This window comes from Mustelus asterias, chromosome 8 (genome assembly GCF_964213995.1).
Source record: "Mustelus asterias chromosome 8, sMusAst1.hap1.1, whole genome shotgun sequence".
NCBI lineage: Eukaryota > Metazoa > Chordata > Chondrichthyes > Carcharhiniformes > Triakidae > Mustelus > Mustelus asterias.
Window position 1 is genome coordinate 80,818,036 of NC_135808.1, and position 27,751 is coordinate 80,845,786.

The 27,751-nt window shown below is 40.2% G+C and overlaps 1 protein-coding gene across 6 annotated transcripts in view; it reads left to right on the forward strand.

The window, feature by feature from the left end:
• smg7 (SMG7 nonsense mediated mRNA decay factor) overlaps positions 1-27,751 on the forward strand; it is a 129,662-nt gene that overhangs the window by 98,321 nt on the left and 3,590 nt on the right. For 2 of the 6 annotated variants that reach the window (XM_078218329.1, XM_078218331.1), the window contains 10 exons: positions 654-1,080; positions 10,369-10,513; positions 11,599-11,945; positions 12,771-13,032; positions 14,170-14,279; positions 15,513-15,662; positions 22,836-22,922; positions 25,263-25,422; positions 26,002-26,175; positions 27,253-27,401. In XM_078218329.1, coding sequence (XP_078074455.1) covers positions 654-1,080; positions 10,369-10,513; positions 11,599-11,945; positions 12,771-13,032; positions 14,170-14,279; positions 15,513-15,662; positions 22,836-22,922; positions 25,263-25,422; positions 26,002-26,175; positions 27,253-27,401 — 2,011 coding nt within the window. The remainder of the gene's footprint in view (positions 1-653; positions 1,081-10,368; positions 10,514-11,598; positions 11,946-12,770; positions 13,033-14,169; positions 14,280-15,512; positions 15,663-22,835; positions 22,923-25,262; positions 25,423-26,001; positions 26,176-27,252; positions 27,402-27,751) is intronic. The other 4 variants (XM_078218330.1, XM_078218332.1, XM_078218334.1 and 1 more) reach the window with 3 other exon arrangements.

The following is a 27,751-nucleotide window of genomic DNA, read 5'->3' on the forward strand; positions in this document are numbered from 1 at the left end:
ATTAAAGGGTGATGGAATTGTACACCAGCAAGGTATCAGTGCCTGCAGGAGGGTTGAGAAAGCAGGAAAAAATACAATTGAAGGTATGGTGCACTATTGTAAAAGGTCACGTTTCAATTTTTTTATACTGTCTGACAAAGGTGTGACTAGCTCATGTCTCCATCGACTTGAATGTTTCCACAAAACACAGACACGCACACACACACACACACACACACACACACACACACACACACACACACACACACACACACACACACACACACACACGCGCGCACACACACGTGCCATTGGCTAAGAAAAATCCATCAATATTTTTGAAATTTTCAATTGATCTGTCTTCAGTCTTTTTGGGGAGAGGATTCCAGATTTTCACTACCCTTTGTGAAAATGTGATTCCTCACATCACCCCTGAATAACCTATCTGCAATTTTAAGATTATGTCCCCTTGGACTCTTCTATCACAGGAAATAATTCTGTTTACCCCATCAAATTATCTTAATCATTTTATACACTATTTTAAATCTCAATCTTCTATATTCGAGGGAATAAAAACCTAGTCCATACAATTTGTCCTCATAATTTAACTCTCTTAGCATTCCTAAAGCAGGTTCTGAGCAAGTATTTGTTCACAATGTATATTGCTTTTTCAGACTTATCCAGAGCAAAAATGAAGAAGGAAAACTACTGTTTATAACTGACATCCCAGAACTGGTTAATGAGGATTCTTCTGAAACGAAGGATAGCCTGATCTTGCTGGAACCTCCCTTTTCAGAACCTAGCAGCATTGAGGTTGGTCAGGGTCTAAAGTCTGTATTGTCTTCAGGCAAGACTCAGAGTAACAGTTCAGAAAGTGGCGAAAAACTGGTTACCTTCAAGGAGAATATTAAACCACGAGAACAAAATCGGAATCACCATCTGAAAGAAGGTATGAAGGAAAGATGGGACTATAACAAAGGAAATGACATTGCAAACAAAATGGATGTAAAAAGAGACAGCAATAAGAGAAAGACTGAACCAAAGAAAAACAATCAGGAGAAGAACCTGGAACATGCACGGAAACAGAATGTGGCAGTGCAGGTAGGGAATCATTTCTTGAATTTGAAATCTTTGTCTCTTGTAACAGATGCCATATCTTCATTTTGCAAAAAGATTGCACTTAAATATACTTTGAAAGTTTGGATGCAGTGGTTGAGGTATGGGGTGAAAACCAAAAACAGTATTAAATTGATCAATGTGGGTGATCTTTTAACTGGACTGTTTTGAAAGAGAAGCATAGTATAGTGGATTTTTAAAAACTTGCATTTATGCAGAGCTTTTCTTGAATCAAATGTCTCATGGTACTTTGTAGCCAATGAATTATTTTTGAAGTCCAAGCATTGTTGTGTAGACAAACAGAGCTGCCAGTGTGTGCACAGCATAGTCCTGTAAATAGCAAATGAGAAGTAAACAGATCAGCTGTTTTTGTGGCGAATGGATAACTGGCCCAGACTATTGTGATTTGGATCTTTTAAGTCCACTTGAGGAGCTAGGACTCCGGTTTATCCTCTCATTCAAAAGATGGCACCTCTGGCAGTGCAGCACTCCCTCCATTCAGTGCTGAAGTGTCAAACTAGATTATGTGCTCAAGCCAGGCTTTAATCTCTGTCCTTCTGTCTGTGAGGTGAATGTGCTGATCTTTGATGCATGTTTCTCAAGGTGCTTTTTTAAAATTTTAATTACTTTGAGAAATGGATCATAATTGTACAGGGACATTAAAATATTTGTGCCAAATGCTGGTTTCATTTAAAACACACTAGATTTCGAGAACGCTATGTTTTGCTATTTTTTGTGATTGTGTCTGGGAAGTTTTTTTTTTAAAATGCAGTTTTCAATTAAAGTTTTAGACTTAATGCTGAAACTTTAGAGGCAGAACTTAATATGAGAAGAGGAGGATTCTTACAAAGTTCAAGTCTCCTTTTTAAAGAGTTAAGAAACGTAAAAATGATAAACACAACTTTTAGAAAGTTTGGTCATTTGAGTAGAATACTTTCTAAAATGTTGTGAACTCCACCTCTGTGTTGGCACTCCAGTTTATATTTGCGCACATGTTGGTTTTTAAAATGTCTGATTAGAATGTGCTTTTTAAACGGTTCTTGATTTTCTGTTTTTGGAAGCTCCCTATGCTATAATTTGTTGCCTCCTTCAGGCTGTGTATTGTGCTAGTGTGTAGGCAGGTGTATTGCAGTGTATACATAAAGAGGCAGCAGGACAGGCTGACACCATTTCATAATTTTATGATTAACATGTGAAATATATGAAAACTATGTTGAACTTTGTACTTTTGCTGATAGTATCATTTCCAGTGCAAGTCTAAAAGAACAGTTTATGAAATTATTTTCAGAAACTGTCCTGAAGCAGTGAACTTAGAATTTTGCCAATATCTCCTCACACTTGAGGGCAAAGAAAACTATCTTAATTTTCTAACCTAGTCACCTGCCTTTTAAAACACCTTTTATCCTGCCTCCTCCATCCATTAGGTGCAAAGAACTGATGGATTTCATTGTCATCAAGACTGAGACCAGTAGTTCAGTTCTCTCCTGTTGCCGCCTGAATCTCATCACATTTCTGCTGCGGGGTCAAATTGGCTCTACCCAAAGACACAGTCTCTGGCTAGAATTTTACATTGCTTGGGTGGGCGTGCACCCGACCTGGAAGTGCATGAAATTGTAAGAAAAGAGGCCAGGTGTGCGCCCCGATGTCATCATGCGCACTCGCAAAGTTTTAGTCGGTGGGTATGTGCAAGAGTGTAAGTGCACTTACTGGCACCAAGCAGGCAATTTAGCCTATTAAGGGCAAATTGAAAATTTTACATGGCCCATCTGCTTTTACAGTTGGTTACCAGGCCAGTTGGCCAGGCAACTTTAGATTCAACTTCGATCCAGGATGGGATGAATTGGCTGGGTTGAAATAAAATTAAAGAAAGGTGTTTGGGTACTGAGGTTTGTGTTTGAATGTGCTGCCTAGACACACTCTTTGCATAGTTTTTCCATCTCAATTTATTTTCCACAGGTCAGCAGCACCCTGGGACAGCTCCGTAGTGACTATCCCCCTGAGAGTGTACTTTGGACACATTAGCCTGCACGCTCCCTTTTCGCAGCGCTCGGCCTTTCACAAAGCATGTTTCACGCTGGCTGTCTGTTAATTGGTCAGTCAGCATGAAATTGTGCTCCGGGGCCAGCTCTGGCCAGTAAGGCATTTCACATCCACTTCGAGTTTTATGCGCCTGGCAGGCAAAAAACATTCCGGCCTCTGTGACTATTGGGTGTTGAATTTTAGCCATTGAAAACAATAGTTTAAAATCGGAGCAGTCTGAATCACAATAATTCTGGTGTTAATTTTAGCGGTGGCATAACAATTTAAATATTTATTTAGGTGCCATAAATAGACAGGGGGCCTTCTTTCTATTCATGACTGGCTGAGTTTTACAGGTCTTGGTGAATCAGGTGGATAAAAGGAGTAGACGACCACTGGATCCAGGAGTTAAGTGCCTTTTTTGACTTACCTGTTGGATCCAGTTTATCACCTCCGCCAACAGCCCCAGCAATCGGATGCTTCCCAAACCTTTTCAACTCTGTCGACAAATCTGATGATATCCATAAAGCCTGCAATCTCTTCTGATATTCAAAGAACAAAGAAAATTACAGCACAGGAACAGGCCCTTCGGCCCTCCAAGCCTGCACTGACCATGCTGCCCGACTGAACTAAAACCCCCTATCCTTCCGGGGACCATATCCCTCTATTCCCATCTCATTCATGTACTTGTCAAGACGCCCCTTAAAAGTCACTACCATATCCGCTTCCACTACCTCCCCCGGCAACGAGTTCCACGCACCCACCACACTCTGTGTAAAAAATCTGCCTTGTACATCTCTTTTAAAACTTGCCCCTTGCACCTTAAACCTATGCCCCCTAGTAATTGACTCTTCCACCCTGGGAAAAAGCTTTTGACTATCCACTCTGTCCATACCTCTCATAATCTTATAGACTTCTATCAGGTCTCCCCTCAATCTCCGTCGTTCCAGTGAGAACAAACCAAGTTTCTCCAACCTCTCCTCATAGCTAATGCCCTCCATACCAGGCAACATCCTGGTAAATTTTTTCTGTACCCCCTCCAAAGCCTCCACATCCTTCTGGTAGTGTGGCGACCAGAATTGAACACTATATTCCAAGTGCGGCCTCACTAAGGTTCTATAAAGTGTCAACATGGCTTGCCAATTTTTAAACTTAATACTCCGGCCGATGAAGGCAAGCATGCCATATGCCTTCTTGACTACCTTCTCCACCTGTACTGCCATTTTCAGTGACCTGTGTACCTGTACACCCAGATCTCTTTGCCTATCAATACGCCTAAGGGTTCTGCCATTTACTATATATTTCCTATTTGTATTAGACCTTCCAAAATGCATTACCTCACATTTGTCCGGATTAAACTCCATCTGCCATCTCTCCACCCAAGTCTCTAACTGATCTATATCCTGCTGTATCCTCTGATGATGGTCCTCATCGCTATCCGCAAATCCACCAACCTTTCCCTGAGGCCTTCAAGCTCTTTCCTCCACAATTCCATCTCCTAATGCCTCTGTTCTCCAATTCCCCCCAGTACCTTCTCTGGTATCCAGTCCCACCCCCCACTCCCAACTGGCTTCAGATTTACATACACATCCCCACATTCCCAGCCTTTCTGATCCCTTTCTCCTTCCGCTCTGTTTCTCCCTGATTTGATGTGGAGATGCCGGTGTTGGACTGGGGTAAACACAGTAAGAAGTTTAACAACACCAGGTTAAAGTCCAACAGGTTTATTTGGTAGCAAATGCCACTAGCTTTCGGAACGCTGCCCCTTCGTCTGGTGGAGTGGAGAAATTCTCCACTCCACCTGACGAACGGGCAGCGCTCCGAAAGATCGTGGCATTTGCTACCAAATAAACCTGTTGGACTTTAACCTGGTGTTGTTAAACTTCTTACTGTCTTCCTGATTTGACATGGTACTGAAGACCTATTCACCTGACAATTAACTAACTACACAATCTGGGTGGCTACAGCCAGGAATAACGGATAATGCATACTCATCAGTTCCTCCTTTTAAATTTGGCAGGTCCTGTGGGGAACCTATTCCAACAGGTTTCCTAATCTCAAAGCAGCAAACCTCCACCCTCCTGCCTCAGTTAATATCCAGACCTGTGATCCATTATTCCTCCTTGGTGTTATGGTTCAGGTCAGAAATTCCAAAGTGTTTTATGGAACCCACCTGGATCATACGTTTTGCATCTTGAATTTGGCTAGGATAAGCATGATATGTTTCACTTCAGGTATGATTCAAATGACCCACTAGGGAGCTTTTATCAAACAAAGTTTATTTAAGAATATAGTTAACATGTATAGTAAGAATATTAGCAAGAACTTTTATCAATTATGAACAAGGAACAGAACAACCACTATAATGTATAAACCTTAACAAATATATCTAATGTGTTCCAATCAAATCAGTCCAGTAGACAGAAGACCCTTTAAACTGGTTTAACACAGCAAAGACTAGTGTTCATGTGATACTGGACTTGAAACATTTGGATGAAGTCTGCAGTTCTCTGGCTAGACTCAGAACAGTTTGAAATCAGAACAGCTTCCCAAAACACTAGGGACTCTGGTCAAACCACCAACAGCAGATTTCCCCCTCCAGGAAAGCAAAATCTTGCTTTCAGATGACCAGCAGAATTTCCAAAACCAGAGAGAGATGACTTTTCAGCTTGATGCCCCTTCTAAAACTGAAACTGCTGCTACAAACTGAAAATGAGAAAAACCTGCCAACCAGTTTTTGCCCTAACATTGCAGAGTCATAAACATCCCAATTTAAGTGGCAATAAAAACAACTCTTGTAGACAGCCTGGCAACAATGAGAAAAACAAACTGAGGCTGAGCTGAGAAACACTAAAGCTGTGAGAGCCGCAGAGATTGTGATTGTACAAAAAAAACCTTTCTGAAAAGTACACTATCGTCACACTTGGTCGCTTTGTGATCCTTGACGTGGTTGTCTTCACCATCCTCCTTTTTAAGCCTTGCCTCCATTGCCCATCTTGATGGGATTTCCTTTTCTTAATTATCTGTTGCCGGATTTGCAGCATTACATTTTGAGACCACCAAAGGTTAACTATTGGCCCCTTTCTCTTCGTCCACATGCTGCATCTAGCCATATCACAAAGACTGCTAATGGGACTTACAGGTCGGGTGCACGCCCACCCAAGCAATGTAATGGCATACATAATAGCAGAGTGGTTTGCACTGCTGCCTCTGAGCGCCAGAGACTCTGGTTCAATTCCAGCTTTGGGTGACCGTGTGCAGTTTGCACCCCCCCCCCCTCCCCCCACACACACAGACCCCTACATGGATTTCCTCTGAGTGTCCCGGTTTCCTCCCACAATCCAAAAATATGATATTAGGTGGATTGGCCGTGCTAAATTGCAGCTTAGTGTCCCAAAATGTATAGGTTATGTGGATCAGCCAAGGTAAATGTATGGGGGTTGCAGGGATAGGGCGGACGGGTGGGCCTCGGTAAGATGCTCTTTCAGAGAATCAGCGTAGTCTCAATGGGCTGAATGGCCTCCTTCTGCACTGGGCATTCTGTGGTGGTTTGAGTATCAAAGACAATCTCCTGTAACTTTCCACCACATCTCGCACCTCTCTACTGCATCCTATTGTCTGATGCTTTTCTGGTATCCAGTCTTGCAAAAACTGCAATTTCATTCAGTTAAACAGAAACCATTATTTTTAGCATTCACCATTCCTTGCGTCCCCCTCCACAACCACTGCCTCAGGTTGAACCAGATGTTAACCTATTCAACACTTCTTGCGAGAATATTAGAATCATAGAATCTATAGTGCAGAAGGTGGCCATTTTGGCCCACATCGAGCCTGCACTGACAACAATCCTACCCAGGTCCTATCTCTGTATCCCCACATATTTACCTTCCTAGTCCTCCTGACACTAAGGGGCAATTTATCATGGCCAATCAACCTAACTCGCACATCTATGGAGTGTGGGAGGAAACCAGAGCACCCGGAGGAAATCCACGGAGACACAGAGAACATGCAAACTCCACACAGACAGCCACCTGAGGCTGGAATCGAACGCAGGTCCCTGGCACTGAGAGGCAGCAGTGCTAGAATTTTGCTACTTTTTTGCTAGGTTGAAACTTAGTTCAAAGGCTGTGTACTCCAACTCTAACATTGTTAACGTTGTTCTCCTTTGTCCTTGATGCCGGAAAAACCTCATCCATGCCTTTGAGATCACCAGATGTAGCTAACTTCCCACCTTTTATAAACTTCACCTCATCCGAACTCTGCTATCTATATCCTAACTGCCCACCTGCCACTCACAACAGTGACCTGCATTGACTCCTATTTCCACATCTTAAATTTCAAATTCTGATCTTTGCCCATCTCTGCACTTGCTCTACTGATGTATGCACTACTCCCCTGAACACTGTTCCACAAAGTCCACCTCATGTGTACCCTTCTTCCCCCTCACCTCCATCATAAGTGGTTGTCTTCAGCTGCGTGGACTCTACACTGGGATTTGGACTATTTGGTAATTATATCTGAGGAGTGCTGCCCAGTTGCCCTTTCTCGGTACCAGTCACCATGCACAGGTACACAGGAGTAAGAAATGTTGACAATCAGCAAATATTTAATTTACGATCATTTTACTCATTTGGATGTAAATAAGGCTCAACATTGGGTTGAAGGTGCGAAGGAATCATTGAACAGTGCATTAATTCCCAAGCTGGGCGTTTTGAAAACTAGTTACGGTGCTACATACTTGATATTCAGTACTAGAAATTGAGAAAATACAAGATAAGCTATTGAGTCATCACACTGGAAAGTAAACTTTTACGCTGAAGAATCTCACACATATTTGCTGGTTGTAAGGAATTGGTGTTAATTTCTGGCTGTCATTAGAAATACCAAAATGGGGTAAGGAAAAAAGCAGAACATGCTTTTATATATAGTACTTACCCACTGAAGATGCCTAGAAACCCTTCACATTAAATGGAATATTAACAGTAATATTTGATGAATGAAGAATGTTGACCAAGTCCTCCTGTTCGGCTATCACTCCTGTGCTCACTGACTACAGGTCAAATAATGCCTTGATGTTAAGATTCTCATCCTTGTTTTCAGGTACCTCATGGCCTCAGCCCTCCCTTTCTCTGTAATCGTCTCCATCCCCACAATCCTGAGATACCTGCACTTACATAATTCAGGTCTCTTGAGCATCTCGGAATTAGATTGCTCCACCATTGGTCTTAAGCTGCCTAGGCAATCTCTCCTATTTTGTACCTCTCTTCCTTTCAGAAACTCCTTAAAATTTTCCTGTTCAACCAGGAGCTTAGCCATCTGGCATTATATCACCTTAGAGGGCTAGGTACCTAATTTTGCTTTATAATGTTCGTGTGAAGCAACTTGGGATGTTTGCACATAAAGGATTATATAGGATATAGGACCCAAAAGCAGGGCATTTGGCTTAAGCAGTCCGTGCTGGTTTTTATGCACCACTCGAGCTTCTTTCCATCCTTCCCCAACTAAATCTATTAGTGTAATTTTGCATGATAGCACAGTTTGATGGGTGTGATTGTATAAGAATGTAGTGTAATTGTACTTTTTATTTTGTGCTATAACTTGTGCAGAGCAAAGAATACAGCGGGATATAGATGGGCTGGAACATTGGGCAGAGAAGTGGCAGATGGAATTTAATCCAGATAAATGCGAAGTGATGCATTTCGGTAGATCTAATGTAAGGGGGAGCTATACAATAAATGGCAGAACCATCAGGAGTATAGACACACAGAGGGACCTGGGTGTACAAGTCCACAGATCCTTAAAGGTGGCAGCACAGGTGGAGAGGGTGGTGAAGAAGGCATATGGCATGCTTGCTTTTATTGGACGGGGCATAGAATATAAAAGTTGGCATATGATGGTGCAGCTGTATAGAACGATGGTTAGGCCACGTTTGGAATACTGCATCCAGTTTTGGTTGCCACACTACCAGAAGGACGTGGAGGCTTTGGAGAGAGTACAGAGAAGGTTTACCAGGATGTTGCTTGGTATGGAGGGTCTTAGCTATGAGGAGAGATTGGGTAAACTGGGGTTGTTCTCCCTGGAAAGACGGAGGATGAGGGGCGACCTAATAGAGGTGTATAAAATTATGAAGGGCATAGATAGAGTGAACAATGGGAAGCTTTTTCCCAGGTCGAAGGTGACGAACACAAGGGGTCATGGGTTCAAGGTGAGGGGGGCAAGGTTCAACACAGATGTCAGGGGGGTCGTATTTTACACCGAGGGTGGTGGGGGCCTGGAATGCACTGCCAAGCAAGGTGATTGAGGCGAACACGCTGGGATCGTTTAAGACTTATCTAGATAACCACATGAACAGACTGGGAATAGAGGGATACAAAAGAATGGTCTAATGGGCACATGAGCGGCGCAGACTTGGAGAGCTGTTTTGTTCTTTGTTCTTTAATAAAGTGTGGCACAGTAGTTAGCACTGCTGCTTCACAGCACCAGGGACCCAGGTTCAATTCTGGCTTTGGTCACTGTCTGTGTGGAGTTTGCACTTTCTCCCCGTGTCTGCGTAGGTTTCCTCTCACACTCCAAAGATGTGTGAGTTAGGTTGATTGGCCATTCTAAATTGACCCTAGTGTCGGGAATTAGCAGGGTAAATGTGTCGGGTTACGGGAATAGGGCCTGGGTGGGATTGTGGTTGGTACAGATTCAATGGGCTAAATGGCCGCCTCCTGTACTGTAGGGATCTATATGTATTTGATGTTGCTGTTAATAACAGAGAACTTCAAGTTTTCTTTTAAAAACCTCACAAACCTCAAGATGACCAGTTTGGTCAGTGCAGTGTACATGCTCTGGATTGTCAGCTGGGGCACTTGAATTTATATTCTAGTGTCCACTGACATTTCTATCTTCAAACAAAATTTTAATCAGATTGACTGGACAATGAAAGCTCCTTCCTGGAACTCGGGGACATGCCTCGATGTATTTGAAGGTGCTTATGGGTAGGAGTTCCCACAAAGGTGAATCCTGGCATGAAATATAAAATGAATGGTTAAGATTTGATCTTTTATCTAGCCCTAGTACTGTTTGTGGCCATTAAGGCAGATTAATTCCTTTTGATGTTTACATAGTCTTGAGTTTAAGAAATCTGGGGGAAAAATAGAATTTGACAACACCTTATCAGAAATTAGTCATGATTTATTTGAGTCAGACTAGGAGGTAGAATACTTGGCTTGGTAGTCTGGATTACAATTTATAATTTATGTTTATCAGGTAAAAACTCAGTCAGATTTGAGAAAGACACCTGTATCAGAGGCAAGGAAAACACCAGTGACTCAGTCACAAAACCAAACCAGCAACTCTCAGTTCATCCCCATCCACCATCCAGGAGCATTTCCTCCACTTCCTAGCCGACCAGGTCAGTGAGTTTATATATTTAAATTTGGAAACATTACTTGCAAACAATGATCATTCAAACCTTGCAATGTTAACTATATAAGGCACTGCATTTTGTTTCTGTTCTTTGTTTTAAATTGATCCTAAATATTTATCAATGGAAACTGATTTGAGGGAAGTTTTTCACATGGGTACCAATAGGTGCTGATCAATGAGCTCTCACCCAACAATTATTATGCAGTGTTGATTGTATCTGAATTTGCAGGGTTAGTTTAATTACCAAGTGTGGTCAAGTCCCAGTATGGCTGTAGGCACTCTATTGAGTCAGTGGCATAGTAAATAACATGAGCATCCCCCACATACTTGGGTGGATATCTCTTTAAATGCAATGGACCACCTTTAGCAATAAAACAATTAATTAAATAGCTCTCATTAATATTAATCAACATTTTAGCTTTTGTAAAAGTTGTTTGGTTTTGCAAGAAATTTTTGTCGCCCAATGTTTGGCGCAACAAATGTGAAGGCAGGGAAGCAAATCTTTTGGTAAACGATAGAGTGGTCAAACACTGACAAATTGAGAATGAGATGATGGAAAGGACAGTGGCCTTTCTCAGAATCACTTTGTTACAATGCAGAAGGAGGCCATTCAGCCATTGTCTGCACTGGCTCTTCAAATGAGACATTCACCTGCCTTTTCCCTGTAACCCTGCGCATTTTTCATTTTCAGTTAACAGTCTCATTCCCTTTTGAGTACTTTGATTGAACCAGTCTCCAGCACACCCTCTCAATGCATTACAGACCGCTGCGTGAAAAAGTTTCTCATGTTTCCATTGCTCTTCCCTCACGATCCTTTCACAAGTGGGAACAGTTTCTCCCTAACTACTCTGTCCAGACCCCTCATGACTGGGATTGATTCGATTGTACCGCAGGTGGCCAGTACAGAAGCCAAATGACCGCCTCCTGTGCCATGAAAGACTGTATACCTCCCTAATTCTAATAAACAGCACGTATTTCTCTCTGTTAACACAGATTGTGGATTGGCGTGCATGCTGTATCATAGTACTGGTGTGCCTGCTAGTGATCTTTAATAGTGTCTTTTTATTGCAGGGTTCCCTCCACCTCCCTATCTTGTGTCTCCACCGGTTACTTTCCAGATGACTCCTGGCTACACATTTCCTGGAGTTTCCATACCAGGGCCTTTCCTCCAAGCCACTGGTCACCCCCAATCGGGAAACCAGGTGCCAGGTGGGAAGCAGTCCCATGTCCCTTATAGTCAGCAACGGCCATCAGGACAAGGGCCAATAAACCAAGGACCCCAACAGCAACAACCTCAGCAACATCAGCAGATCGCCCAGTCCCAATCGCAACTTCAGGTTCAAGTTGTGAACCAACAGTCACCCACTAAGGCAGCACAGCAACTGGGAAAGAATCAACACCATCTCGGACCTCAGCAGGTAAGACAAGTGTGACACATTCCAGAATGTTGGAGTACTGCAAATAAGCTAAGTAATTGCACAAAATTTTCTTTTAATGATAAGATCTATTTTTACATTGAAAGCTGTACGTCTCTTCAGTCTGAGCAGATTATGGACTAATGTCAGCAGATTGTCATAATACAAATGTTCCTGATAATGACCTGAGATAGTGTGTGACTTAATTACAGGGTTTATTCTATTACCCTATTTGGTGTCTCTGCCAGTTACTTTTAAGAATTCCGCATGCACAAGATTAGATTTTGCAATATAAAACAGGTGTTATAAATTTTGCTGAATCAATCAAGTTTCAAATGATGACATTTGCAAAGAATAGTGCTTATTTGTAATGTCCAACCTTGAGGCAAAATTTTAAAGAGATTTCTGCACTAATGTTGTTTTGCTAGTCTGCTTTAAACACCGTCTCCATGTTTAAACACACTTCTGTTATAAACCTGGTTTTGTGGAAGAGCTATGGGTATGGAAATTGACTAGTGTCCTCATTCTTTGAATGTGATCCTCTCAATAATGACCATTTGCCTTTTGAGGTAAACATAAGGTGCAAAGCTTTCTGTTACTTGGGTGGAAAAACAAGGCGTCGAGAGGTGGATATTTTACATTGAGCAACAGATGGAAAACATTGTGCACCAGGGTTGTAAAGTAAATTAGCTTAAATATGTTTGTGATCTTCCATCAAGTAGTGTATGGAGAATAACTTTTATAATTCAAGAAAGAAAGACCTTGTCCAGCCTAGGTAATCAATCTTTGATTGCTTACAATTAAAATGCCATATTTTCTCGCATTGAGTATCTGCAGGCTGATCAGACTAACCAGCTTTGGAATCAACATCATGCGGTCCCCTCTCAGCATCAAAAGGCATCCATCCAGATGTCTTTGAAGCAGCAACCCTATTACATGCATCAGGACCCATTAAAGCTGTTTGAAAAGTCACTTCAACAACAATCACAGCAAGTCCAGATGGAAAAGAACCTGAAAGCATTTGTTATGGAGCCATTTACCCAGAACCCTTCAGATGTGCAGAAACTGCAGGACTTTGCATGGGACTATGGTACGTTGAGCAGATTTGATAACTCATGATGAATACCTTGTACTGTTTGAAATTGAGTTCTCACCAAGAAGGACTGGGTTCCTGCTGTGATTACTATCTGATAACCCACCTGTAAAGTGTGCATATGTAGAAGCTGGGAAAGAATAGGATTGGACTTGCTGTAATTCCCACTTTGACCTCTTTAAGTATCAGCAGCTGTCTAACAATGATAAAGTGGCAGCTTGCCTTCAGGAGAGGAAAAAATAAAATGCATGTAGAGTGGGGCCAGCTGAGTTGTAGAGAGAGTCTACAGCATTTAGTGGATTGGACATGGTCTGAGAAGCATTGAGTAAATATGATGTGCTTTTTGTAATAAATGAACCATTTTGTATAGCATTGAGATTACAGATCTTGTTTATCCCTGATTCTAGCTACCACTTGTCATTTTTTTAGTAGCTATATATATTTTACACTTTTTTTTACTGCAAATGTATTTGGGGAAAAATGTTACTTGGAAAGTTGTCACTGAACTTACATCCATTATTTTCCATATAAAAGATCTTTTCCTCAGTCTTTCGTGCTGCCATATCCTTTGAACGTTCCAAAAGCCTTTGTTTAACCCTTGTATTACTATTTGCATTCCTACAATGGCCAGATTTGTTCTTTATCGTCCTTTAATCTGGTTTGATTTGGCCAGGTCAAAGTTTCGTTGTAGCATCAATTAACATTGTTTTTAATATTTCACACTTTGCTACACTAGACTTCCCAAACTTTGTGTTCCTGTTAAGTTAGTTAAGCTTATTTCCTATTTTCTGAAAGTGCACCCATATCTGTAATCATAGGACCACAGCATCCTTGAAGCTTTCTGACTTTATTCTACCTTGCATACCATATCAAAGAACATATGATATTGCTTGATCACGAAACTGAATGAAATTAAGGCTTCCAGGCTTATACATGCTTAACAACATGGAATTTTGTAAAATGAGAATTCAGCTGAAACATTCTAAAATAAATTACATGAAGGATTTTTGAAAATGGATATTATTAGAATTCCATTTCTGGAAAGAAAATGGATGAGATGATTTATGAAATGGGACAGGCGTATTAAAGCTAATGGACTTTTTGTGACTAAAAATATTTATATTTTTCTGTCAGACATACGGCATATGATGGGGCATCAACTGAGTAATGACCGTTTGGTGAAACGACAGCCAGGGGTATTCCGAACGGATCAGGATAACATGCCTAGAATGCAGTCTTATGAGGTAAGGTATAAATGAAAGCAAATGAGCATCATTTAGTATAATGTGCACATAAATTAGTTAGGCTTGGATTTCAATCTGGAGGAGCTCATTCTCATTTATGCCAAGGGATTTTTAGCGTTGTGTAACCCGAAATATTGAGATTCAGCTCAACATTTATTTTGAGATTTTTAATCCTCCTTGCTGCTAGTTTGGTCTTGAACATAAAGTACTTTTTTTTCTGATTAACCTACCCACTTAAATAATGGATTTTGAGAGATCTTTGCTTGTAAAATTAAACTATTTGAAGAAGGCATGAGAATTAAAATGGAAACTCAATTCATAATACATTCCATTTTAATTCACATGCCCTCTTGTATCTAAACTATTACTTGACGTGACATTGATTTGGCAGCTTGATATATTTTTGTTCTGCTCTGTTTTACCGTTTTCAGTTTTTAGGTTTATAAAAATAACATTGTGTTCATTGTCTGTAAATACCTGCCAGTTAGGTTGTACTGTCTCATCACTGATACGACTGTTTTATAATATGTCATGCTTCGAGCAGCATCCTCATTTTTTGCATCTCATTCTGTGTCCATCCTCTTCTAGCTGCTACGTTTGTGCAATTTCAGATCATTTTGATATTTCAAATCACAGCTTCTAAATCACATTAAATTGCAGTTCTTTATATTAGCTATTCACTAACATAGTTAAATATATTAATTAGACCCATTCAGCAGTTTGGATGACATCTTTGCAACGATACTGTTCAAAATATTTCAGTGCCTTTTTATATTGTTTCATTGTAAAAGTAGAACTATTTAAACATGTAATGAGTTAAGGTAGTTTGTAGCTGTGTATTTGTAAATATAAGGATGGGTGAGTTTTAAAAATATATTGAGTGTTCCTCATAAACCTGAATTCACTTTGTGTAAATGATGCACTGAAGTGAAAATATTTTCTATCAATATTTTCCAGTGTATACTATACAGTAAGAATTATTTCATTTTCTCCAATGGATCATTTTTTAATACAGTACTTTAAATCATTTAAAATCATGCCTGATATTCACTTGTTAACTCAGCTTCATCGCTTCTAAACAATTCCCATTTCTTTACGTAAATTTCCAGCCATAGGATAAATTATATTTTGCCGAGAATTTTCAGTATTTCTGGTTCTGAATCCAACTCTAAGACTTTGTTTATTTTTCCTCTCTGAGTATGCTTTCTTCCTCTGTTCCTTTTCTGTCTGTAGGATGCCAAGAGCTCACCTCTGTTGCCTCCTGATCTGTTAAAAAGTATTGCTGACTTTGAGGAGGAGGAAGAGCTGGCTTTTTCCAAACCCCATGATTTCTACCAGGCCTTGACTAGCCCTCTTTGCAGCACTTCGGGGCGAGGTTTCTTTGTATGTACCTACTACTTTGATCTTCTGTTTTCTGTCTTGCATTTCCATTCTTGATGAATGCAAAAAAACAAAACACAGTTTTCTGTATAGTAGCTATTCAAGCAGCAATGTCAGTAAATATTTGCTTGCTTGCTCCATCGTATTTTCACTTAAAGACAATGTTCTAGACAAGTTATTGAAGCATTAACTCATCTGTTTTGTGTTTTCTTTATACACGGGTATAAATCAAAGCATTCTGGTTATTTTGATACAAATCAACACTACAGACTAATTAATTTTATTGCAACTTCACATCTTTTAGGATTAACATTTGGAAAGGATTTGTTTTAACACTAAATCTGCTAAAAGCATTGGTTAAAACCGGACTAATGATCAGGGAGCTGAGGTTAGTTGTTATCGTGGCAGCATTTTCATGTTGTTGCTGGTAACAAAGTAGTGAGAGCTGCCTAGAAGATTTTTGGAGTTTCAAATTTGTGGCAGTGAAAAAACGCAATGTGGATATTGAAAGAGAAAAACAAAAGGGAAGAAACAGTCACCATCATCAAGATGGTAATGGGAGAAACAATTGGGGGCAGGTGGGAAATTTTCATAGAGTAGAATGACTGAGGGGGGAACATCATAGCCATCGTATTACGGAAGAGAATGCTGAGGTGATAAAGGTACAAGTATGGGAAGGGAGACAACAAAAAGCCAAGAAAATATAACTCATGCTTTCTGTAGTTGAGAGGTAATTGTCAGGATCTGAAATGTTGGTATTACAAACATTAAAACAGCAAGAGTCTCAACACAAAAATAATACTAAGAAAATTGTATGACTGGTCTGTAAAAGCCAGCTTCCTGTTATTTTCATTGTGTTTTGGGCATAAACCTTTGCCATTATAAATGCCTGTTCCCACATTTATGATAGATTATACCTATGTAATTTTGTCAGTGTAATTGCACTCTTTGGCCACTAGATGACACAAGGAGTGAATTTCTGGTTAGTCGGCTCCAGATTGACTCATTTAAACTTTGACCAACTCCCACTGCCCCAAATGTCAGTGTTTCTTTTCCAGCTTTCCTTCCAATTTCTATCTTATTGAGACATTGTGGTTTAATTTTAAAGTTTTTGATTTTTTTTTCTTCAGGATTTAATTTTTATTCTGTTTAAAGTGTTCGCCTATGCCACCCACACTTTTTCAAACTTTCAAACACACTTTGTTATAAAGTTAGTCTTGTTCATAGCCTCTCCTCCTGTTATTTCATTGCATCGTCCCATCTCGAGGCTTGTTTTTCATCTATCCTCTTAAATGCCTCTTCCTTGATGTGCTACTTTGCAACCCTGCTGCACATTGCCACTCAGATGCTATGTGACTACTTTCATTGTGTCAAATTGAACTTCAACCCACGTGTGCCACTATGTCCACCATCTCTAGAAGGCTTCTTCAATTGAATCAATATCTTTTAAAAAGTGCTCATTATATGACATTTTAAAAATGTGATTGCTGACAGTTTGAGAGGAAATCACTAGCAATAATTTGCAAGCAAAGACATTTGTTATACTTTTGTCACCAATGTCACTGATCGCTATCCTCTCCACTCAGTTCTGCCTCCACATCGCATCCATCTCCCCACCCTTCCTTTTTATTCCCCTACTGTCCTCTCCCCTCATCTCTTGTGTCTCTCTCCCTGCCCTCCCTTCTACCTAGTTTGAACATATACACTGCAATATTTCCTGGATGCATCAGTAGACTGTTTCTCTCTGCCTCCAACAAATTCCATTTGTTTGTTTTTCAAAATTATTTGAAGAAAAGCTAGAAGATGTATTTCAAAAGCTGTTCAGATAATATTTATCTTGAACCTTTCAATGAGAGAAGGGAATAACACTTAACTGAATACACACCCATTATAACTTTTGTTTCTGTTCAATTATAAATGTTGTGCAAACTCCTGAAATTATATTGACAATATCTTTACACATTTTGATCTGAATTTAAGACAAACAGAACCCCTGTGATCTCAGTTACTATGAATCGGTGATCTGGTGTTATCCCCGCATGGCTAATGCCCTTCCATAAAATAATCTACTGAACTTGGTAACGTACCATGGGAGACTTGCTAGCTATCTAAGCAATTGTTGAACATATAATGTGAAGTAATCATTGATAAGGACTGAGCAACCAAATTTATGCCATTTGTAGAATTGGGACAGATTTCATGAAATCTTTAGGTGAAAGAATCCATATCGGATAGAATTGATTATTTTGTTCTCATGCAAAAGTATGGTTTTGGTCATTATAATTCCTGTTATCTTAATAATCGAAGCATTATCCACATGGCGTTTCCTGGTTACAAAACTGAAAGTTATGTATATATACTGGATGTGCAAACATAGCAATGAAAATGCTGCCTTTGGAGGAGAACCCAAGCAATGTTGGACTCTAGTCAGGTGTTTTTGATCAGTTGGTGCTGGACTGCTTTCAGTTTTAAGGTACTTTTACAGCTCCCTATACCACATCAGAAACACGTTGCATTTATCTGACAAGGCCTGAAATTAAATGTGAAGAGTTGCAGATCCCTTTCCCAGTGTCTTCCTTTTAAATATAGAATTCATACTTTGAATTCTTAGAAGTGTTGTTTTTATTTCATTTACAATCTTGAAGCATTGAACTCATTACTTCCTCCAATCTATCTTATTTTCAGTTCAGTGATGTGATAGTTAACCAACATTGTTGGTCATTAGATTATGGAAAATGGAAACAAGTTGTTACAGTTCATGCAGCTCTGCCCATATGTTTATATTGCAGCCCTAAAGGCATAATATTATTATGTTATATTTGATCTTGTTTAAATTATTAATTGCTGGTTTTTGATGGTAGGCTCTTTGATTGAATTTTAAGCTTGAAGGGCGCGTGGAATTTGATGAAATTTAGGGGGCTTAAAACTGGCTAAATTAATGGTGAGGGCTCAGACCTCCCAACTTCCACATTTGACTGGAGCGTATTAATCTGCTTAATTCAAAAAACATTACTCACTATTTTCAGTGGGTCTCCTGGGCTTCTTGAAACTTCTCTATGAAAGCGAGACAAATACACCAGCAATTTAGGGGCTGAGCCAATTCTGGACAAAGATACCGATAAATATTCAGTACTCAAATGCTGTCATACCACTTGGTGGGGAAGGGTTTATGCACTGAAGTGTTATTTTGTACAATTTGGAGGTAACCTTCAACACTGGAAATTCACTCTAATGCATCAGAATGGTTGCTGCTTTTTATGCCTTACATTGGAGCTCAGATGTTGACATCACCTGCCGAAGCCTACTGCTAAGGCTGGCAATTATGGTAACTTTGCTCTCGATGCCAATCAGAATAGCAGGCACTTGGCTCTCCAGATATGGCTTGTTTCCCACAGGTGCAGGATGCCATTGATTATCCCCACAAGAAAACCCAATTATTTGTCAACTGCAAGGTCTTCCACTTCATTGATGTGTAGCTAGTGTTCAGCTGCAAAAAAAAGCTTATGCATCTATGCGTAAGATTCCCAGACAACTACCAAAATGCTTTCATCCTGCGGCAGCTCAAGCTCCCTGATCTCTTCATGCCTGGAAGCAAACTTAAGGGATACTAACTGCAATCCTGGCTCATGCCACCTTCACAAATCTGACCGCTAAATCCCTATAACACTGCAATAAATGTCATATTGCCATCAGATATGCAATTTAACAGGCTGTTAGCACAATAAAGGTGTGATTTAGGTGCCTGGACAGATCAGCAGGCTCCCTTCAGTATGGGCCAACCACAGCCTCCAGAATGCTTGTTGTTTACTGTACGCTACACAACATTATGCAACAATGAAGCCAAGATCTTTGATGAAGGTGGCAAAGAGTTCAGATCCCCTGTGGATGATTCAGTGGGGGAGATGGACGAGCACAGGAAGAGTGATGAGGTGCAACCCCCCTCCCCCTCCTTCAAAGTTGCCATCAGTGCAGCCTAGGATATCTTTATTAATGCCAAATTCCCTAGATGGCACCAGTGTGTCCATGTCAACAGAGAAGTCACTGTCCCTATCTCTATCATCTGTTCTTGTTCACTTGTGAACAAGGAGTCGTTAGGTGAAAGCACAATTCTCCTCTTTACTAGTCCTATCATAGTGTGAGGAAGAATTGGTGCATCGTCTACCTTGAATTCAGTATGGTATTAACTTGTCAAATACTGCTGTTTAAACTTGTATTGTAATCCTTCCTAAATCCAGGAGCATGATGTGAAAACTGATTAACTCCTCGGATACTGAAGTAGTCCGTGCTCAAATGCAGCAAGACCTGGCAACTATCCAGGCTTAGGCTAACAAGTGGAAAATGAACATTTGTGTTACACAAATGTCAGGCAATGACCATCTCCAGCAAGAGAGAATCTAACCATTTCCCTTTGATATTCAGTGGCATTACCATCACTGAATTCCCTACTGTCAACATCCTGGAGGTTACCATTGACCAGAAACTGGACTGGCCACGTAACTACCATGGCTACAAGAGCAGATCAGAAGCTAGGACTACTGCAGCAGGTCTCTCTCTCTCTCTCTCTCTCTCTCTCTCTCCCCCCCCCCCCCCACAAAATCCCCGGGCATCTACAAGGCTAAAGTCAGGAGTGTGATGGAATACTCTCCATTTGCCTGGAAGAGTGCAGCTCCAACAACACTTGAGAGGCCTGACACCATGCAGAACAGAGCAGCCCGCTTGATTGGCATCCCATCCACAAACTTTCACTCCCTCCGCAATGGCAGGGAACTCACCAAGCCTCCTTAGACAGCACCTTCCAAACCCATGACCACGACCATCTAGAAGGACAGGGGCTGCAGACATATGGGAACACAACCTGGAAGTTTCCCTCCAAGCCACCCACCATCTGACTTGGAAATATGTTGCTGTTCCTTCACTTGTCATTGCATCAGAATCCTGGAGTTCCCTCCCTAATAGCATTGTGTGTGTACCTACACCACATGGACTGCAGTGGTTCAAGAAGGTAGCTCACCACCACCTTGGAGGCAATTGGGGATGGGCAGTAAATGCTGACCTAGCCAGTGATGTCCACATCTCATGAATGATTTCTTTTTACTTGATAACAAGCAAAATACTGGGCATTCGGGGAATTTGAAATAAAAACAGAAAATGCCAGAAATATTCAGGTACGCAGCAGCAGTGGACAGAGAAAAACAGTTGACATTTCAGATTACTTTTTACAGTTTTGGGTTGTATGAGTGGAATTGTGAGAGAGATTGTCATGCATGTGATGGTGTACAACTTGAATTAAAGATTTCTTTAGAAGCTTAGATTAGCTTAGTTACTGAACATATTGTTGTGTTTCGTGGCTCCCACATCAAATAAATAGATGTTTTAAAGTTAAGTCTATTTTTAAAAAAATGACTTGAATGTATTTTAGAGATAACCAAGGCTTTGGTACTGAAATCTTTTGTATACTGATACTAATTTTGTATGCTTTTGCTAATTGAACTTGGGTAGTGTGAATACTTGAGCCCTAGGCCCTCAAACTGACCTGCAAAATGTTGAATGCTTTGAGGATGGTGGAGAGTGGAAAGGATGCTGGCAAAATAACTTTTATTAACCAGTTTCTTGCATCCAGCAATAGTATAGCTACAAACATTGCCATAAAAACCATTACTCCCATTAAAGCAACCAGGTCGTGATAGAATTGTAAAGAATTCACCAAACTTGGGCTAATTTGAATCTTTTTAGCCTGCAAAACCAAATCGTTAAATGATACCATATAGTACATAAACTGGCATGCATAGTGACTTCTTAATATGTGAGGGAAATCGTATGGAAGCAGGAATTCGCGGTTGCATATTAAACTGGTTGACTGAGTTAATAAATCCGATAACTAATTGTTGCTACCATTGGTTCTGCTGTTTCTTTGATCGCAGTATCGTACTATTTTCTGTCTTAGTGTTATGTTTGTGAAGTGTGAGGCCAGAATAACTGCCCTTGACTCAATAAGCCCTATAAGAATTGAAGCCAATAGGAATCAAATGGCAAATTGGCTGGAGATATGTTTAACACAAAGGAAGATAGTTGTGATTGCTGGAGGTCCATCATCTGCTGCTGGAATTTCCCATGTAGTTTCCTCGGCCCAATCATCTTCAGCTGCTTCATCAATGACCTTCGACCAACATAAGGTCAGAAGTGGGAATGTGAGGAACCATCTTTAGAACCATTTACAATTCCGCGCTGAGGCAATCCATGTCACATAAGCAGGCTTGGCTAATAAATGGCGTGGTCAATTATACCACACCAGTACCAGGCAATAACCATCTCCAACAAAAGAATCTGAGCATCCTCCCTTGATGTTCAACACTGTTACTATTATGGATATTCCCCAACATCAACATTCTGCACTTGCTATTGATCAGAAACTTAACTGGACAAACCATATAAAGAGCAGACCAGAGGCTGGGGATTCTGTGGTGAGTAATTCAATCTAAAGCCTGACTACAAGGCACAACTCCGGAGTATGATGGAATACTTCCCACTTGCCAACAACATTTAAGAAGCTTGACACCATCCAGGACAAAGCAGTCCACTTGATCAGTGCCCCACTCACTTGCTCCACCACAGATGCGCAGTATCGGTAGTGTGTGCCATCTGTAAGACACTGCGCAGCAATTTTTCAAGGCACCTTCAACAGCACGACTTATCCAAGAAGGGCAAGAGCAATAGACACACAGGAACATCACCACCTGCAAATTGCCATCCAAGCTGCACACGATCTTGACTTGGGACTATATTGCCATTCCTTCACTGTTGTTGTGTCAAAAACCTAGCTAAAAGCACTATAGATGTACCTAGACAAGGTGGACTTCAGTGGTCCAAAAAGGTGACTCACCCCCACTAGCTTGGGGGCAGATAGGGATGGGCAAAAAATGCCTGCAACTCTCATCCGATGGGTGACGAAAACAAATCCAGCTTATCTGATATGTTAATTGCATGCTAGATCCCTGCTCACGTGTAGGAGCTAATGAAAATATTAGTAAATATTAGAGGTCTGATGTGACTGTTAATTCTATTATATTAATGTTGCTCTATAAGTTGTACTGTACTAAGTTAATATGGATAAGTAGATATGGCAGACTACTTCATTTAATTTTGTAATGTATTTCTTTTCTGTTTTGTTTCACGTAGATGCCAAACAGATCTCGACTTGAGAGACCTTCTGAGCTAATTACCTCTTCTTCCTTACTGTCCTTGCCGCCTTTTTCACTCAATCAGGTACATTTAGCAAAATTAAAACCCATTTCTAGAAATTGGCTATACCTTTAAGTTCTATTTTGTGGTTATATTTATAATCCTATTAATGAATTCTAATGATTTGGGCATAGAAAACAGCAGGAGTTCATTTAATTATGTTTTATTTATTATGATATGTCAATGAAGTAATCTTTCAGAAATTGTGGTTAGGTTCTGCATGTCACTGCATATCGTCACCAGGTTGTCCTATGAATCCAAGATTAAAAATCTCAGTGAACTAAGGCCAATTCTCTGCCCCTTTTTTAGTGTTTCCTATGTTCCAGTAGTGCTTTTATGCAATGAAGACTTTTTTATTTGGTAGTTCTTCATTCAGGTGATTTTTGTCCGATGCATACTGTAATCTTTCCTCAACATAGTTCAGTTTTTGGCTTTAGTTTATGCTATTGGCACTTGGTTTCTATAAACAGACATAGGAATAGACACCCAAGGGCAAATGTTGTAAGCCTATAAAAATTCTTCACATGGAGAAGTGTTTTTACAATATTTTATCTCCTTTTTAGCTTGATTTTATTTTAGTTGCTTTAAAGCGACTGCTCAGCTCAGTTGCTAGCATGCTTGCTTCTGGTCTGAAAGTTCAAGCTGTACTCCCAAAGTTTAAATATGTAATCTAGGCTGGTAATTCAGGGATTAATGTATTGTTGTGTTGTGCTTTTTAAATTTAAATGTCAAACCAATGCCCAATTTAAGTGGATGTAAAGATCGTATAGCATTATTTTTCAGAAGGATGGTAAGTATCCTGTCAACACCATCAAAAAGCTTAGCTAGTCATTTTCTTCTTTGCTGTATTTGAGACTTTGCTGTTCGCATTGACTGCTGAATTTAGTTACAAAACAAGTGGCCACGTTTAAAAGTAATTCATTGGTTGTGAAATATTTTGGAAAATACTGAGGAGTGAAGTGACAGAATGACAGAAACTATTATGATGCATTTTTGTCGTTTTAAATATTTGCACATTCAGAATTTGGATTTTTCTTTTGCAAAAATATACTTTATTCGTAAAATATCGAAGAGCTGTTTAAAATGGCCATCACACAATGCAATAATATTCAGGTTTTCTACATGCATCTTGTTGCACTCTTGAGGTGCTTCAAAGAACCGTTACAGACATTTCAAAACAGTCATTGCAAATAGTATAAAGGTATTTAAGTTGTCGACACAGATCAAGTTGCACCCTGAAGTGCTTCAATACAAATGTGATGCATGTAATCATTCTACATTCAGTATAAGTCATAATTCTCCCCTCCCTCGGTTCATTATGGCTGAAAGGTCTTAAGCAGTGACCTTTCCACATTGCACCTCTGCGGCGGCTGCCCCAAATTTCAGGAGATATCTCAGCACACTTGGGCCTTAGGAATGCACCAATCTGCAACTCAAGTCAGGGACCACTCTTTGCACTGGAAGACTAGGTTTCAGGCAAACCAAAGACTGTCTTTCACCGAGTCAGTGATCCTCCAGCAACAGCTGATGTTTGTCTCTGTGCATCCCTGGGAACAGCCCATTGAGCACAGAGTCCTGCATCATGGAGCTACTCGGGATGAACCTCGACAAAAACCACCTTGTATCTCCAGATCTTTTTTGCAAAGGTACATTCCACAAAGCGATGGACAAGGTCCCTTCCCCACCGTGGTCACCTCATGGGCAATATGCAGGTGGGGTGAGACACCAAACGTGTAGGAAGGAACTGACTGGGATCTGGCCACCATCCAGGCTAGGTCTTGGTGTTTGTTTGCAAGTTTTGGTGATGAGGCATTCTGCCAAATGACCTTCAGAATTTGTTATGCTGCCTTTAAAAAAAATTATGTTAACTGATTCACATAACACAAAGGTGCTAGCTTTGACTTGTGCTTATTCAAAGCAGCAACTTCTATTACTATAAGTTGAAAGTGTTGGGAGGAAATCCAAATTTTAATCACATTTACAGATAGGAACCAGCGGATTTTGTTTTTTGTAGAAGTCAAAGTTATGTGACCACTTTGAATGAAATGGCTCTCAAAGCAGGTGGCTGTTGTCTCCTCAATTCCTTTTCTCCCACCTTCGGGAAACACCTAGTAAAATGTCTGGAACCCACCATGGATAAAATTTGTAATGCTGCAATTTAGCTCTTGCCAAGATCCAGTTACGAATGGTTATACCAGTCTGCAGTAGCTGTTTACTAATGTGTCTGATGTTTTACTTTATTGAAATATAGTCAGATTTTGTGATAGTTACAAAACACGCTATTGGACTGATTTTTTTAATTTGATACTTTTATCAGTATGCCATTTCTAACTGTCTTATTACATCTGTGTTTGTTGCTTTCAGGAGAACACTCAGAATAACAGCATTTTCAGTGAGGTTTATGGCAAGAATCTAGCACCGAGTGGGAAATCGGAGAATGCACCACCACATGCATTCCATGAGGCCTCCTGTTATTCACTATTTGATGGAAACCCTTGGTCCCCATCTCTTCCTGCCAGCTCAGGTTAGCGCTTTTAAATGTAGCCTTTATTTACTAAGAACCCTTTTCCGCCATGGAAAATGTTCCTTTCAGATTGAATAGCTTTGTGAAGTCCTGTTTTTGGCATCTTTATTTTTCAGTGTGAAGAGATGCCAATCTACCTCAACTTTATTAGCATCTTCTAAGCAACTTTACAAATGTTTTGATCAAGGAAATGCAAAGTTTTATATGAAACTATTTTGTACAACAAATTGCTTGCCGCAAGTTGGACTCTAACAATAGAGAGAAAATGTTTTGCTTTTTTTGTTTGCCCCAGTAGTAATGGCTCAGGTGACCACCTTATCAGAAAATAATTATGGGGCTCTGATTTGTATTTTTCATAAAAATAGCAATATCACCACTTATTTTTACATCTCCCAATATACCAGGAAGAACCTCGGTAACTGGATGACATAGTGAGTTCCATCTCTGGGACCAAGGTTCAAACCCAACACTATAGCTGGTGGGCAAGCCCATTTTGCAACTTTGGCTGAGCCATCACACATCTGCATGCAAGAAATGTCACTTTTTTGTTCTTTCTTCACATGCTTCTTCGACTAATAGATCACTCAACACCAGCAAGCCAGTCTCCGCACTCCTCTAATCCCAGCAGTTTACCAAGTTCTCCTCCAACCCACAACCAGAATTCATTCTCTGGCTTTGGACCGATTGGAACACCTGACAACAGTGAGAGGAGGCTAACTGATCGCTGGAACATGAAACGTACAGACAAGCCAGGTAGAGTACTTAACTTCCTCAAATATTGGCACCTCTTTTGCCTGTTTACTAGGTGGTTTAGTTATGTACAGAAAATGGTTCTTTTATTTAGAATGAATTCCTTTTAACTTGTGCACATTTGTTTTCAAAATTATCCACTATGAAGACAGAACTGTCCTGCATGAGTTACTAATTCAGCCTGATGCTGCTTGTATATGTGTGGTTGAAATGGTGAAACAATTCAAGTAAAAAGAATGGTTCTTGGATTCCTTGTCAGGCTCAGTATTTCCTTCCAAACATATGCCCTAAGTTTTTAAATATTTTTAGATCAGCAAATGGTCAGTGGAAGATGTAAAACACCTAACAACAGAATCCTTAATGGTTATACAAGTTATCGATGAAACTGTGTTCTTAAAACCAAAACTATCTATTTTCCTTGACACTGGTTAAAAATTGCACCATTCTTCCCACCACCCTAATATAAGCTTGAACTTTTGTAATGTGAGATTATTCTGAATCACCATCTGCCTGCTGATATGGTTGTTAAACATCACGGAACACTTCTTGAAAAATAATTGTTGTAATGTCCTGAATGGCATTCTTCTGCAATCACCAGAAAGCTCCAGATTATTTAGTCATTGATCTGGTATCTATTTATGCAATGTAACTGGTGCAGAATGGCTGCCATGCTAGCTTAAACATTGTCATTATGATTCCAAAGTTAACCTATTGCATGAAGGGCTTTGAGACATCTTGATGATGTGATCAGGTGCGATATAAATAGAAGTCTTCCTTACAGGTACATCAGTTAATGTAATTACTGTTGTAAAAGCACCGAAGATCAAAGAGAGGGAAATCTATAAAGGAACAATTATACTTGAGCAATGGTTGAAATGCCCTTTTCACTTACAGCATTTCTTTGTCATCTTAGTGTTTCAACTTCAATGGCTACTCCATTCTTAAATATTAAACATTTCCAATTGCCAAAATAGTCTACCACACTGGTACTTCTAATCTTCCTTAAATGTGTATTAAAATTGATGCTTAAGATACAGTATTTAGTCTTGACCTTTTTTTTATTCTTTGACAAAAACACAGTAATGAGTGGATTTGGCCTGGACTATCTACCTGCTGCATCTTCCTCCTCGGACAATACCTGGCATCAGGGTGGTACTCCTAGCAACACATGGGCTGCTCCAGACACCACACTGGATGACTCATCCACGTTGCTCATGGACAGTTTCAAGGTATGATGTCTCACTAGATTCCTTCCTCTTCCCATCCCCTACCAGATTCCTGTTCTGAGAGTGATGGTTAATGCTGGGATATGATTCCACAGGTGGAAATAGCACCCCTCAACCCCCAACAGCACCACCACCCTACTTTCTTTACATTTCAAGAATATGTACTTAATATTGTATAGTGTGTGTTAGAGATCTTGTTTAATCATGGGGACTGCAACAGACAGGTCTGATCCTGACCAGATAGTTCTGGAAAGGTCACTAGAATGTAGGAACCGTATTAAGCAATTTAATCCCTCAAGCCTGTTCTGCCAATCAGTGAGATCATGGCTGCTCTGCCACCTAACTCTATATAT